Source organism: Dromiciops gliroides, chromosome 4, assembly GCF_019393635.1.
Source record: "Dromiciops gliroides isolate mDroGli1 chromosome 4, mDroGli1.pri, whole genome shotgun sequence".
Lineage (NCBI taxonomy): Eukaryota > Metazoa > Chordata > Mammalia > Microbiotheria > Microbiotheriidae > Dromiciops > Dromiciops gliroides.
In genome coordinates this window covers 164,439,920-164,455,093 of record NC_057864.1, presented here as the reverse complement: position 1 = coordinate 164,455,093, position 15,174 = coordinate 164,439,920, and the positions used below count along the sequence as shown (strand labels likewise).

General features: G+C 38.2%; 1 protein-coding gene across 2 annotated transcripts in view; it reads left to right on the top strand.

Annotated features, from left to right (window-relative positions):
* The window catches only part of USP32 (ubiquitin specific peptidase 32), a 230,671-nt gene that overhangs the window by 42,505 nt on the left and 172,992 nt on the right, over positions 1-15,174 (top strand). Inside the window, exon 2 of one of the 2 annotated variants that reach the window (XM_044001697.1) lies at positions 13,444-13,571. In XM_044001697.1, coding sequence (XP_043857632.1) covers positions 13,444-13,571 — 128 coding nt within the window. Of the gene's footprint in view, positions 1-13,443; positions 13,572-15,174 lie in introns of those variants that run through there. The other variant, XM_044001698.1, reaches the window with a different exon arrangement.

The following is a 15,174-nucleotide window of genomic DNA, read 5'->3' as shown; positions in this document are numbered from 1 at the left end:
AACTATTTCAAAATGGAGTGAGCTGCCTTAGGAGGATATTGGTTTCTCCTCTAGAGAGAACAAAGTGTTATAGTGGGAAATGGGGTACGGGTTGGTGGGAGGGGTTCTTGGGAATTCCTCTTTAAAGAATTACACCCTCTTGCACACAAAACATAGTTAGAACAAGGTGATAGTTTATTTAGGAGCAAGGGAAGGGAAGGGTGGGGGGGAGGGAAACCATGAAAGAAATCCTTAGACTTTTCATGGGGAGATTTGGCATAAAGCACATGGCTCAGAGGTACCAAATCTCCTCGAATAGGAGACCGGAAGGTACTTTTATAGATGACTGATGGGGGTGGACCATCTGCCCGTGAAAAGTTCCTTTAGTGAGAAAGGACCATCCCCCACTGGTGGTAGCTGGGGGAATTGGGTGAACAGTGGAGGACCATCCCCCACTGGTAGTGACTAAAGGAATTGGGTGAGGGGTGGCTATGGATCCCTCTTCAGGACACAAAGGCCGAAGCCACACCCAAACTTATCTCCCCAGGATAAGGGAGACCGGAATGAAGGGTAGGAATCCCAAACTAGCTCAGTCCGATTTGGTTCCTCTAGGCGTTATCTGTCCTCTGGTTTAGTTTCTCAAGGAGAAGATTCCTCGGTGTGCCCCAGAGAAATTCTGGGGTGCTCTGCGCCCCATGACAAAAGGATGGATAACAGCTTATTTTTGGATGTTGTAAAGGGCGTTCATATTCAGGTATGAGTTGGACTAGATGACCTCTTAGATGTTTTTTTTTCTGACAGAAAAAATTGTAGATATTTTGGTCGTGGCCTTATGACCTGTACTGGCAAAGTCACCTTTTCCTTCCCTATGTGAACATGTGTAAAGGACCATAGATTTACAGCTAGAAGGGGACCTTAGGAGAGCTTGATTTAAGCCCTTCCTTTTTTGTATAAAGGAAACTGAGACCCCCAGTCTCAGTTGGTTAAATTAGTTGCCTAAGTCACACGAATAGCATATGACAGGGCTGGAGGTGAGCTATGCCTGGTAGCTGAACCAAGGTTTTTTTGATTCTGTATTGCATTATGTTGCCTTTTGGGTTCTCATTTTCAGACAACTGACTTATAAGTAAACTTTTGGAACATAAACTTTTAAAGTTGGGGACAGCCTGTATTATATTTAATAATTCTTAGATTTAAATTAGTTTATGTATAGTTGGTTCAAAGTGATCAACTAATGCTTAGATTTTTCCTTTTGTGGGAGGAATGCCTTTTGATAGCTGTATTGAGTATTGGTAGTAAGAGACCATGAAAGAAAATGAGCCATGTAAAGCTAAAAAAAAAAAACCCCTGCTTTTATGTTTGCTTTGAGATATTAATAAATTAAGGAAGAATAAGCAATGTAGGAGAAATTAAAAGGGGCAGATGGCACTGTGTCAAGATGTAATGCTGAAATGTAAGAGATAGTTGGGAAAATATACCTTAAAGAAATCCTTGGAGAAAGAAATGGAAATAATTACCAGATGCCCTCTTCAGTGTGGCAGCTTCTGAGTGACTTTGTAATTTATTTTTAGAGTTTCTCTCTTGAGAGCTCTGCGTTATTCTTGTTGCTTCCACTTTCTTTCCTTTCACTTCTCAGTTGACTCCACTCTGATTTTTTAACCTCATCGCTCAAATGAAACTGCTTTCTCAAGATTATCAGCTCTCTGTTAATTACTTAATCTGGTGACTTTTTCTTAGATCACATACTACTGGATCTCTGTGGTCATACTGTTGACTATTTTCTTTTCCCTGGCTTTTCTTTCCTCCTTCTTTTCTACTTGTACTTTTTTGGCAGCTTATTCTCAGTCTCTTTTACTATAATTCATGTTTTGTATCCCTCTCCATATGCATGGGTATTCCTAGGCACTTTTCTGTCTTTATATCCTCTTTTTCAGTGATCTCATCAGCTCCCAAGTATTCAGTTATATCTATGTAGATGACTCCCAAATGTACATATCCAGTCCTCATCTCTGAGTTCAAGTCACTGTTTATTGAACACCTTCATCCTGTAGACATCTGAAACTCAACAGTTCCAATTCAGAACTCATTATATTTATCCCAAACAGTTACCTCTTTGCAACTTTTTAATTTTTGAGGGTACTAGCATCTTCTCAGTTACCTAGATTTGCAACTTCAGTGTCATTTTCAACTCTTCACTGGCAGTCATCCCACTTATCCAATTTTTGCTGAGTTGTGTTATTTCTCTTTCATGCCTCTCCATTTACACAGACATCACCCTGGTACAGGCCCACATCACTTCTCTCTTGGATTCTTGCAATAACCTGCTAGTTGGTTCCTCTGTCTCAAATCTTCCCCCAGACTGTCGTTCACTCATCTGTCAAAGTGATTTTCCTAAAGCTCAGGTCTGACCATGCCACTGCCCTGTCTCATAAACTTCAGTGTTCCTGTTACCCCCAGGAGCAATATAAAATCCCCAGTATAATATCATTTTTGTATAAATGTATAAAATCTTTTTTACAATAAAAAAGTATAAAATCCTCATTTTAAAGCCTTTTATAACCTGGCCTCTTTCTAACTTTCCAGTATTCTTAGATATTATCCCCTTCCACAAACTCTACAATCCAGCAACACTGGCCTTCTTATTATTCCTTAAAAGTTACTCTATTTCTTGACTTTGTGAAGCATCATGGGCTGTTTTCCCCAGGCCTGGAATGTTTTCTGACCCCACCTCTATTTATTGCCTTTCCTCTAGACTCATCTGAAACTTGCTAGAGGCCTTTCCCAGTAACCTTCCTTGTCTCTTTTATCTCTTTCTTCCCCATCTCCTCCTTCCTCAACTCTTTGAAATTTCCCTTCCTTTTGCACCATCTCTTATCTTATATGTACTTTTTTTGGTGTGTGTGTGTGTGTGTGTGTGTGTGTGTGTGTGTGTGTGTGTGTGTGTGTGGTGGTGGTGGTGGTGGTGGTGGTGGTGGTGGGGGTTTGAGGGTTAAGATTTTTGCCCAGGGTCACCCAGCTGGTAAGTATCAAGTGTCTGAGGCCTTATTTGAACTCAGGTCCTAAATCCAGGGCCAGTGCTTTATCTACTATGCCACCTAGCTGCCCTTGTATGTACTTAAAAATTTTTTTTTGGCAGGGCAATGGGGGTTAAGTGACTTGTCCAGGGTCACACAGCTAGTAAGTGTCAAGTGTCTGAATCTGGATTTGAACTCAGGTCTTCCTGAATCTAGGGTTGGTGCTTTATCCACTGCACTACCTAGCTGCCCCATTTGTATGTACTTAAAAAAAATATATACTAAAATAAGGTCAAAATGAGTACATGATTTACATATAAAGGATGATACCATAAGCATAATGTAAAGAATTAATTGTTATTTGAGGTTTTTATGACCCATCTTTTGGCTAGAATTAAAAAAAAAAAACCCGGGAGCATGCGCTGGCCTGGGCCTCCACAATGGCGCTCTCACCTCATATCATCACCACTCGCCAACGCCTATGTGGGCCTGGCAAAATTATGACTGGAAGCCCAGTGAGGGCAGTCATGTGACTGTCAGTCAGAGTTGTCAGCCAATTGGCTTGGGGCTGTGTGTGGTTAGGCTGGGATTGGCTGGGAAGGAGAAGGGAGGAGTTTCATCATTCTAGCTTGAAGCTGGAAAGCAACAGGATGCAGCTGTGTGTTCTCAGCTGATCCCTGGGTGGTAGTGTTATTCTGTCATGTTGTTTCCCTTCCCCCACTTTTTTTCCCTTTCCCTTAATTCTATTGATCTTGCTTGTGTTTTTAAGTTCGTTCTTGTTAATAAACCCTGTTCTGTTTTTGAGGGAGGCTCTTGGTCTCCTTCCTTGCCCCAATATTGCAGCAAGCTGCCTAGCTAACACTCCCCAATTAACATTTGGTCCCTACAGTTTTGGCGAGCCAGCTAGGAGTGACAGGTACATGTAAGATATCCTGATGGAGGCTGAGAGAACAGCCAAATACATTCAGGAAGTCCATAGTTTGCTTATGATAGCGGCTATGTAGAGCACAATTGCTGGATATAATCCAGTTTCTTCCTATCTCACTCAAAAAAAAAAAGTGTCATGTTAGCCCTAACACATGGTACCTGGTTTAACTTAACTTAACTTGACTTTTTCACTCAGTCTGGTGGCATGGTCAGAATCCATCCACCTATCCACCTGAGGCCTAGCACAATTACTGGATGTCTACAGAACCATGAGATGTGGTATGGTAACCTTACCATAATGTTTTCAGGTGTCATCACGGACACATTACCAAATTTGGCCTTGATCCAGACATATGGCAGTAAAAAGTGTTATTGATGTCATAAAAACCTCAAATAACAATTCCTTACAATATTAAGAGAGCATGGAATCATTTATCTGTCAGATTTATGGGCAGAGGAGGAATTTAGGACCAAATAAGATATAGAGAGTAAAACAAAATGTAAGATAGATCATTCTGATTACATAAAATTAAAAAGTTTTTGCTCGAACAAAACTAATGTAGCCAAGATTACTGAAAGGGTTATAGAACTGTGCATACCCTTTGATCCAGCAATACCACTGCTAGGTTTATATCCCAAAGACATTCCAAAAAAGAGAAAAAGACCTATTTGTACAAAAATATTTATGGCAGCTTTTTTGTGGTGGCTAAGAATTGGAGAACAAAGGAATGCGCATCAATTGTGGAATGGCTAAACAAGCTGTGATATATGATGGTGATGGAATATTACTGTGCTATAAGAAATAACAAGCAGGATGATTTCAGAAAAGCCTGGAATGACTTGTATGAACTGATGTATAGTGAAGTGAGCAGACACAAGAGAACATTGTGCACAGAGACACCAGTATTGTTTGATGAAGAACTGTGAGTGACTTAAGTCTTCTCAACAATACAATGATACAAGACAATCCCAAAGAAATGTTGATGAAACATACTATACACTTCACAAGAAAGAACTGATACTGATGGAACACAGACTGAAGCACGCTATTTTTCATTTTTCTTTTTTTTTTTGGTGTGTGAGGCAATTGGGTTTAAGTGACTTGCCCAGGGTCACTTAGCCAGTAAGTGTTAAGTGTCTGAGGCCGGATTTGAACTCAGGTACTCCTGACTCCAGGGCCGGTGCTCTATCCACTGTGCCATCCAGCTGCCCCACACATGTACTATTTATGTTTAAGTGTTCTTTTGGCATATTATAGGAAATAACTTTTGTACATTATAAAACTTAGATCAGAAGTTTAAATTTTAAAAGGATGGCTCAAGTTGAAATATTTGTATCGTTAGGGAATCATTGGAGTTTATTGAGTAGGGAAATGATGTAATACGGGTGCTTTAGGAAAAGCACCTTGACAGATGTGTAGGTTGGATATATTAGAGTATGGAGACTCAATTAGAAGACTTTTGAACTAGTGCTGACAAGAGGTGATAAAGGCCTGAACTAATGTGGTAGTTTTGTAAGTAGAGGGAGGTGAACAGATATGAGATATTGAGGTGATAGAAATGACAAGTTTTGGCAACTGATTGGAGAGTTCTGGTAAATGAGAATGAATTATCAAGAATGACACTGAAGTTATGAACCTGGGTGACTGGAAAGGATCATGGTTCTTCAACAATAATAGAAGTTGAGAAGAGTGGTAGATTTCGGAGGAAAGATAAAATAATGAGATCTTTAATATAGGTTATAATTAATTTATGCCTACTTTTCCTGTGAGATCCATTGTGTCAAAACTGAAAAGACTTTGGGAGGGAATGTCACAGTTGCTCTGGCCCAAGTATAGACCCTTGTAAGGAAACAAAGATAGTGGTACTTGATAAATGCTAATTGATTTGACCTGAATAAACTTCATTGGCTCCCTGTTATCTGCAAGATCAGATATAAAGATCTTTGTCATTTAAAGTTCTTCACAACTTGGTAAGTTCTTACTTTTTCAGTCTCTGTATACATTACTCTGTTGTGTATATTCAGTGGTCCAGATATATGGGCTTTATTTGTAGATGCTCACATAGGATGCTCCATTTCCCCTCTCCCATGTCTTTGTATTGGCCATCCCACATGCATGAAATACTCTCCCTCTTCTCTGCCTTTTAAAAATCTTTGGTTTCGGGGCAGCTAGGTGGCGCAGTGGATGGAGCACCAGCCCTGGAGTCAGGAGTACCTGAGTTCGGGTCCGGCCTCAGACACTTAACACTTACTGGCTGTGTGACCCCGGGCAAGTCGCTTGACCCCAGTTGCCTCACTAAAAAAAACAAAACAAAACAAAACAAAAAAAAAATCTTTGGTTTCCTTCAAGACCCAGCACAAATATCATCTTTTGCAAGAAACCTTTTCTGGTCCCTTTAGCTCTATCATTACTTTCCATCAACACAGTATGTATCTGTTTATGTACTTGTTAACCATGAGAATGAAAGCTCCCTAAGGAACAGCATATTTAATTTTTGTCCTTGTATACTAGTCCACCCTCTATGAAATAGAGGCAAGTAGTGTCTGGCTTTATTGCTTATAAAACCTGCTGTTTGTAACTCCTGTCTGAAGGAATTATAAGAGTATCTTCTTTTTGAGTCTATTGAACTCCTTAGGATAGTACTGTTTTTTAAAGAGGTTTTTGCAAAATAATTATTACATTGTATATATGTGCTCTCCCTTTATGAATTTACTTTTTTATTGTCTCCTTTTTTTGTATTTATTTCCTTTGTGAAATTCTTTGTTACTGAACTTCTGTCAGTGGTGAACAATGTCTTTGTGCACTAGAACAGTGTGTAAGTTAAAGTTTTTAATCTCATGTACATTCTATCTCAGACTACTAGAATTCCACATTCTTGGGGATCAATAGTATTTTAAATTGCAGGAAAACTACTTATTCTTATAGGATTTAGGATTTTCATAACTAGAAATTCTCACTTAAATCCAAGGAAAAATTCTTAAAATGTTCAGTTTTAGTTAATAATCTAATTATACATACAAAATAAGCATATTTTAATATTTTCCTACTCATCAAAATTATAATTACAGTGAAAGCTATTGCAAATTAAAAACATTTTTTTCAGCATGTAGGAGTTGTTAGAGACATTTTGATATTCATTGTATGTTTTCCATTCCAGCCTCCTTTATTTTACACTTTCTTCTGTTTATCCTATACTCAAACTGGCCTTCTTGTTTTACTGATATTAGTAATGTACTTGTTACCTTTGTGCATTGGCACAGCATGATGCAGTAGGAAAAAAAAATTACTAATCTTGCTACTTTAATACTTTTGTAACCTTGGGTAAGTTAAGTAACCTCTTGAGCCTCAATTTCCTCATTTGAGAAATGAGTTGATTGGATTACATGATTTCGGGAAGTCTGTTTTGTTGTTTGGTCCTTTCATTCATTCATATCCGACCCTTCACCCTATTTGAGATTTTCTTGTATCAAAGGGTATGCCAAATTGCTCTTCAGAATGGTTGGATCAATTCACAACTCCATCAACAGTGGATTAGCATTCCAGCTTTCCCACATCCCCTCCAGCATCCAATATTTTCCATTTTTGTTCTTTTTACCACTCTGATAGGTGAGAGGTGACACCTCAGAGTTGTTTTAATTTGCATTTCTCTGATCAATAATGATCTAGAGCATTTTTCTATATGATTATGGATAGCTTTTCTTTCTTTGTCTGAAAACTGCCTGTTCATATCCTTTGACCATTTCTCAATTGGGGAATGACTTGTATTTTTCTAAATTTGACTCAGTTCTCTATATAATTAAGAAATGAGGCCTTTATCAGAGATACTTGTTTCAAAAATTCTTTCCCATTTTTCTGCTTCTCTTGTAATCTTGGCTACATTAGTTTTGTTTGTGCAAAACCTTTTTAATTTTATATTATCAGAATGATCTATCTTACATTTTGTTTTACTCTCTATATCTTATTTGGTCCTAAATTCCTCCTCTGCCCATAAATCTAACAGATAAACAGACTCCATGCTCTCTTAATTTGCTTTTATGGCATCATCCTTTATGTGTAATCATGTACCCATTTTGACCTTATTTTAGTATACTGTGTGAGATGTTGGTCTATAACTAGTTTCTGCCATACTGTTTTCTAGTTTTCCTAGCAGGTTTTTTTTTTTTTTGATGGGGCAGTGAGGGTTAAATGACTTGCCCAGGGTCACACAGCTAGTAAGTGTCAAGTGTCTGAGGCCGGATTTGAACTCAGGTACTCCTGACTCCAGGGCCTGTGCTCTATCCACTGTGCCAACTACCTGCCCCACTACTATAAGTATTTTCACACATGTAGGTCCTTTCCCCTTTTTATGATCTCTTTAGGATATATATAGCCCTAGTAGTAGTATTGCTGGATCAAAGGGTATGCATAGTTTGGTTGTTCTTTGGGTATAGTTCCAAACTGCTCTCCAGAAAGATTGGATCAGTTCATAACTCCACCAGCAATACATTACTGTCCCAGTTTCCCCACATTCTCCCCATTTATGATTTTTCTTTTTTATCATATTAGCCAGTCTGATAGGTATGAGGTGGTACCTCAGAGTTGTTTTAATTTGCATTTCTCTAATCAAAAGTGATTTAGATGAGTTCAAATCTGGCCTCAGACACTTAACACTTACTAGCTGTGTGACCCTGGGTAAGTCACTTAACCCCAATTGCCTCACTAAAAAAAAAACAAACAAAAAACCCCCACAAAAAGTGATTTAGAGCATTTCTTCATATAACTCCTTTGTTTCTTACAGCACAGTAGTCTTCTATCACATTATTATTGTATAATTTGTTTAGCCATTCCCCAATTGATGGACATCCTGTCAGTTTCCATCACAAAAAGAGTTGCTACAATATTTTTGTACATAGGGGTTCTTTTTCTCTTTCTTTGATCTTTTTGGGGTATGGAACCAATAGTGGGCAGTTAGGTGGAGTAAGTTCACAGAATATTGGGCTTGGAGTCAGAAAGATTTATCTTTCTAAGTTCAAATCTGGCCTCGGACACTTAACTAGCTGTGTGACCTTAGGCAAGACATCTAACCTTTTTTGCCTCAATTCCTCATCTATCAAATGAGCTATAGAAGGAAATGTCAAACCATTCCAGTATCTTTTTTTTTTAAGCGAGGCAGTTGGGGTTAGGTGACTTGCCCAGGGTCGCACAGCTATTAAGTGTTAAGTGTCTGAGGCCGGATTTGAACTCAGGTCCTCCTGACTCCAGGGCCAGTGCTCTATCTACTGCGCTACCTAGCTGCCCTCATTCTATTATCTTTGCAAAGAAAACCCCAAATGAGGGTATGAAGAGTGGAACACAACTAAAATGACTGAACAACATCTACTAGTGGTGTTGCTGAGTTAAAGTGTATGCACAGTTTAATAGCTTTTTGGGCACAGTTCCAAATTGCTTTCCATAATGGGTGGATCATTTCACAGCTCTAACAACACTGCATTAAAGTACCTGTTTCCCCTCAGTCTCTCCAATATTTATTATTTTCCTTTTTTGTCAGCTTTGTCAATCTGATGGGTGTCAGGTACTTAGTACACTAACTGGTACATAGTAGGCAATTAATAAATGTTTACTGATTGAGTGTGAGGTGCTACCTCAGATTTAAAAAAAATTTCCATTTCTCTAAATATTAGTGATTTAGAACTTTCAAAAATGACTTGATATCTTGGATTTCTTCTTCTGAAAAATGCCTATTCATATCCTTTGACCATTTATCAATTGGAGAATGACTCTTATTCTTAATAAACTTGACTCCATTCCATATATATGTACATATATATGTGTGTGTGCATGTACATATATAGCTATCTTAAAATTGAGACCTTAATCAGTGAAACTTGTAAAGATTTTCCATAATTTCCTGCTTTTCTTCTAATTTTAGCTTCTTTGGTTTTGTTTTACAAAGCCTTTTTAATCTTATGTATTCAACATTGTTTATGTTCTGTGAACCTCTCTATCTCTTGTTTGTTCACAAACTCTTCCCCTATCCATAGTTCTGACAGGTAATTTCTTCCATGGTCCTTTAATTTGGTTATGATGTCACCCTTAATGTCTAAGTCACATACCCATTTGGAGCTTATCTTGGTTTATAGTGTGAGATGTTGGTGCTAAGTTTCTGCTGTTCCACTTTCCAATTTTCTCAAAAGTTTTTTGACAGATAGTAAGTTCTTCAATAGCCAGGATCTATCCCATAGACATATCCCACCCCCAGCCCCCACCCCAAGCTCTTCTGTTTTCCTTCCTTATTTTTGAGGGAATTACCATCACTCCCAGGCACCCAGGCTTACAACCTAGAGCTCCTCACTCTTACTCCACATATTCACTCTGTTGCCAGGTTTTGTAGATTCAACCTTTGGAATATCTCTTATATTCACTTTGCTTCTCTCCTGTGACACTGCTATCGCCCTTTTGCAGGCCATCTTTCACCTCCTTCCTAGATTATAGCAATAGACTGTAGCCTTCAGTCTAGGCTCTCTTAAGTCTCTACAGTCCAGGCCATCCTCTGTTCATCTATCAAAAGTCATCTTTCTAAGCTACTGGTTTGATCAAGTCATATCCCTACTCTGCCAACTCCAGTTGGCTCTGTCTTGCCTCCAAAATTACATTTAAAATTCTCTGTTTGACTTTTAAAGTCTTTAAGTATCCTAGGCCTCTCCTTCCTTTCCATTCTACTTACATTTTCTCCCTTCCTCCCCCCCCTGCTTAGCCCATACTATTCTATTTAGTGACTAATCTTCACCTTTCCTTGCATAAGACATTCCATCTTTCCACTCCCACACTTTTTTTTGGGGGGGGGGGCGGGGAATGGGGCAGTGAGGGTTAAGTGACTTGCCCAAGGTCGTACAGCTAGTAAGTGTCAAGTGTCTGAGGTCAGATTGGAACTCAGGTCCTCCTGAATCCAGGACTGGTGCTTTATCCACTGTGCCACCTTAGCTGCCCCCCACTCCCACACATTTTAAGTGGCTCTCCTCTTTGCCTGGTATTTTCTCCTCCTTGGCCTTTGTATTCTGTCTTCCTTCAAGTTTCATCTAAAATTTCATCTTCTATGAGAAGCCTTTATTGGTCCCCTTTAATACTAGTGCCTTATCTCTGTCCCAATGTCTGGAAACTCTTTCCCTTAATCTCTCTGCCTGTTGACATTTTTCTCTTTCAAGGTCCTTCATGAAGTTACCCTAGCATCCTTGAGGCCAAAAGTAACCATCCCTTCTACCTCTCCCTCCTCATCTTTTGTCTTATATTTATTTCTATACATGTCATATCCCTCCTTTTAGATTACAAACTCTTTGAGAGCAGAAATTGTGTTGATTTTCATCTTTGTATCCTCAAGTATCAAACATGGTGCTTTGTGGGTAGTAGAGGCTTAAAAAAGAAATGTTTTTTTTTTTAATTGAAAATGACTCCCAGTTACTATGCTCCAAAGTATTATTCTTCCTCCATCTCTCATTTTAAAGTGCCCCAAGGCACTGGTGATAGGATGCTGGGTGGGAGAACAGCTAATTGGGAAAGTAGCTAATCTATGATGGGATTTAGTAGTTTCTTATTTAGTAGTTTCTTATTTTAACTAATTACTCTTATATATGTGCTCAAATCTGTTTTTACAATACTGAAGGCTTAAATTTTGTACCCTAGATTAGGACTCTTTGAATATTCATAAAGCATTTTGAATTCTTTTCTGCCCTTACTCCTTGCTGCTTTGTGTCACAGATGTGTCTATATACTTTGTATTTGAATATGTTATTGAGACATAGGGTCTATGATTTTTTATCTTTGAATTCCTTAAATGCACACCTTTTCCTGTTCTAGAGATCTATATGTTCTGGACTTCTTATTATCTATCATTATACTTCCTTTCATGCCAAGCTAACTTTTCTCTTTCTCCATCTTCTGACTCTGAGCCTTTGCACAGTTTATTTTCTCATTCCTGGAGTATGTACTCCCCTCACCTCTACCTCTTGCTTTTCTTTTTTTTTTTTTTTTTGCGGGGCAATGGGGGTTAAGTGACTTGCCCAGGGTCACACAGCTAGTGAGTGTTAAGTGTCTGAGGCTGGATTTGAACTCAGGTACTCCTGAATCCAGGGCCTTGTGCTTTAACCACTGCGCCATCTAGCTGCCCCCTACCTCTTGCTTTTCAAAATAGTTGGATTGATTCACCATTTCATTAACAATGCATACGTGGGCCTATCTTTTCATATACCCTTCAACATTGACTTTTTGTCTTATTTCATCTTTACCAAGTTGCTTTGTGTGAGTTGAAACCTCAGAGTTATTTTGATTTGCAGTTTTGTTATTGTTGTTTTAAATATTCTTTCATATGATTGTTAATAGTTCACGATTTTTTTTTGAGAACTCTTGGTTCATATCCTTTCACCACTTACCTAACTAGAAAATGGATTTTGGTCTTAAGTATTTCTATTAGTTCCATATATATGTATATATACTCACACATACATACACACACAAACCTTTTTCAGGGATATTTGATATGGAGATTTTTTTCCTCCAGTTGATTATTTTCATACTTATCCTGGTTGTATTAAAAACTGCTGAGGCCATCATCTTATTATGTAGTGTGTTTCAAAAGTTTTTACCTTAATCAGAGTGGATTTTGGCAAGGAAGCTATTCATTGGGAGTTACTTTTCCCTCTGACACTTTAAAGGGGATTATAAACTGAAAGGTTTAGTTAAATTAAAGGTAGTACTGTTTTCTTTTTGTGGTGGTGGTGATGGTGATGGTGGAGGAGGTGGTAGTAGTGGAGGAGGAGGAGCACCAGGAAAGGCTTCATGAAAGAGGCAGCACCTGAGCTAGAACTTGAAAGATGAAAAGGCTTTCAAGAATTAGATGTTGAAGGAGGGAGGAGGGAGGAGGGAGGAGTGCATTGAAAGTTTATGGATGAAAAAAATAAAGAAAGTATGAATGCATTAATAATCAAGTAGGTGGTAAAGGGTAAGAGGTCAAATAGGTTTATTTGGCTGGAGTACACAGGATTTGTGAAATGAGGAAGGTTTTTGTGGTGTGTATCAAGAAGGAAGTGTCTTGTGTGTGTGAAAGAGAACTTTGCCTGGATGGGAAGAGAAAGGGGCATGTAAACTAGTTAGGAAGCTATAGTAGTAATTCAGAAGAACTACTTGAATTATGCTAGAAAATATGTGATGTGATATTTGGATTATCTGTTGATCTGGAAAATTTGTGCTATAATACTACATTGTCTGCTCTCTCTTCCAGAATTTGTACTTACACTTATTTTCTGACAGTCATAATAAATTAACACTTTAATGCAACAAAAAAGTGACATATTAGAATTTATGTAAAAGCTTTTCTAACCAGAATTTATGTCCTGACTTCTTTGACTTATCTAGAAAATGGAAATGTATGCTAGAACTCTGTTTTTTATTGTTCACAAGTGTTTTCTTAGAAACTGAATTGAAAAAGTTTCAAAATTTTGAGTGTGCTTTTCCCTTCTGTTTTTATATCTGTTTTTTCTTTCTAAATTACAGTCACAGATGTAGAGCTGAAGCGACTGAAAGATGCCTTCAAAAGGACTTGTGGACTTTCATGTTACATGGGCCAACAGTGCTTCATTAGGGAAGTACTTGGAGATGGAGTTCCACCAAAAGTTGCAGAGGTAATTAAAAAAAATCATTTAGGTTTTCCTTTGAGAAAGTTTGCTCTACATCTTCCAATGTTTTCCAATTCTTTCCATATTCATTCATTTTCATAGTTTGTTCCCTACTTTTTTCTTTCCAATAAGGATTATATCGATGTCCAATTATATTACAGTGGAATTTTCTCCTTAGAGTCCAGCCTTTCTACTTCTATTGTGCCTCTGATCTTTAGTAGTCACTAGTTATAAACCTGATAATAATTAAGTGACTGTCCTCTTTTCTTGACATAAACCTCTTGCCAAGGTACAGGGTCTACATAGAGAACTCCAGTTAATTCTATAAAATTAAATATTGTAAAGTAAATATAACTCATTAGAATTTGCAAAGAATCATTTAAATTGTACTTGCTAGTGGTTAGAAATAATTGGTATAAATGCTTTTTAAAAATGACAAAATGTACTCTTTTGACATGCTTTTTTACATTATGGCATAATATGATGTAAAAAAAAACCTCAATAAAACAGTAAAATCAGTTAGTGGGCAACTTATACTTGATATGCAGCCTTGAAATTCAACTTGTGAGGTGGAAGCAAGGTAGCAAAATAGCAGGAAGGTGCAAAGTGGTGCAGCATCCCCTTCCAAACAGGTGTAGAGAAAGCACTGAACTAAATTTTGATGGGGGAGATTCAAGAGAAAGTTACAAGAAGTCATTTTTTTCAGATCATGTTGGTATAAGGGAAGGGAGGGAGAGAGAGAGAAAGAGAGAGATGTGTATCTCTCTCTATCTCTCTATCTACGGGTATTGTAATAGAGACTGGTTAAGAGTATGAAACAGAGAATACTCCAGGGTGTGGAAGAGGCTGTGCACCAGGATATCTTGAACCCATACTGGGGCCCTGAGAATAGGAATAAGTGTGAACTGAGATCTTTGTTGCCCACTTCCTAATTCTGGGCCATATATCCAGGGTGGCCTGAGGGGGTGTACCTGTGCTTGGGGGGTAGTATTCCAGGGTAAGGAATGGTCACAAGGCCTATGGGGTTTATTGAGAGAGGAGCAAATTAAGAGCCTTAATGCTGAGTAGAATGAAACAGTTCCAGCTTCTACTCTGAAGCCTTCAGAGCAATGACCAGGGCAGGAATATCCAGACCAAAGGGGATCCTGCAGTTCTTTCTGGCTCCAACCTATCTTTCCATCTTACATATTACTCCTCTTCTTTCACCTTCTCACTGTTCCTCACACATAGTACTCCATCTCTTGGCTTAACCTTTGTACTGTTGGTCCACCATGCTTAGAGAGTACTCCCCATTCTTCTCTGCCTTACAGAATACATCTTTTCCAGACACAGCTCAAGCCCCATCTTCTATGTGAAGTCTTTTCTGATCCCCTCAAGTGCTAGTGTTCGCCTCCCTAACTAATATTTAACTACTTTAGATTTGTTTTATGTTTATTATTTATATACTTATATACATCATGACCCCCAGATGGAATGTTAGCTCCTTCAGAGTAGGGAATGTTTTATTCTTGTATTTGTATCCTCATTGCCTACCACATTTCCTGGCATATAATTGGTACTTAATAAATGCTTGTTGCTTTATTAATTGATTGTCTGTAGGTATTTGCTC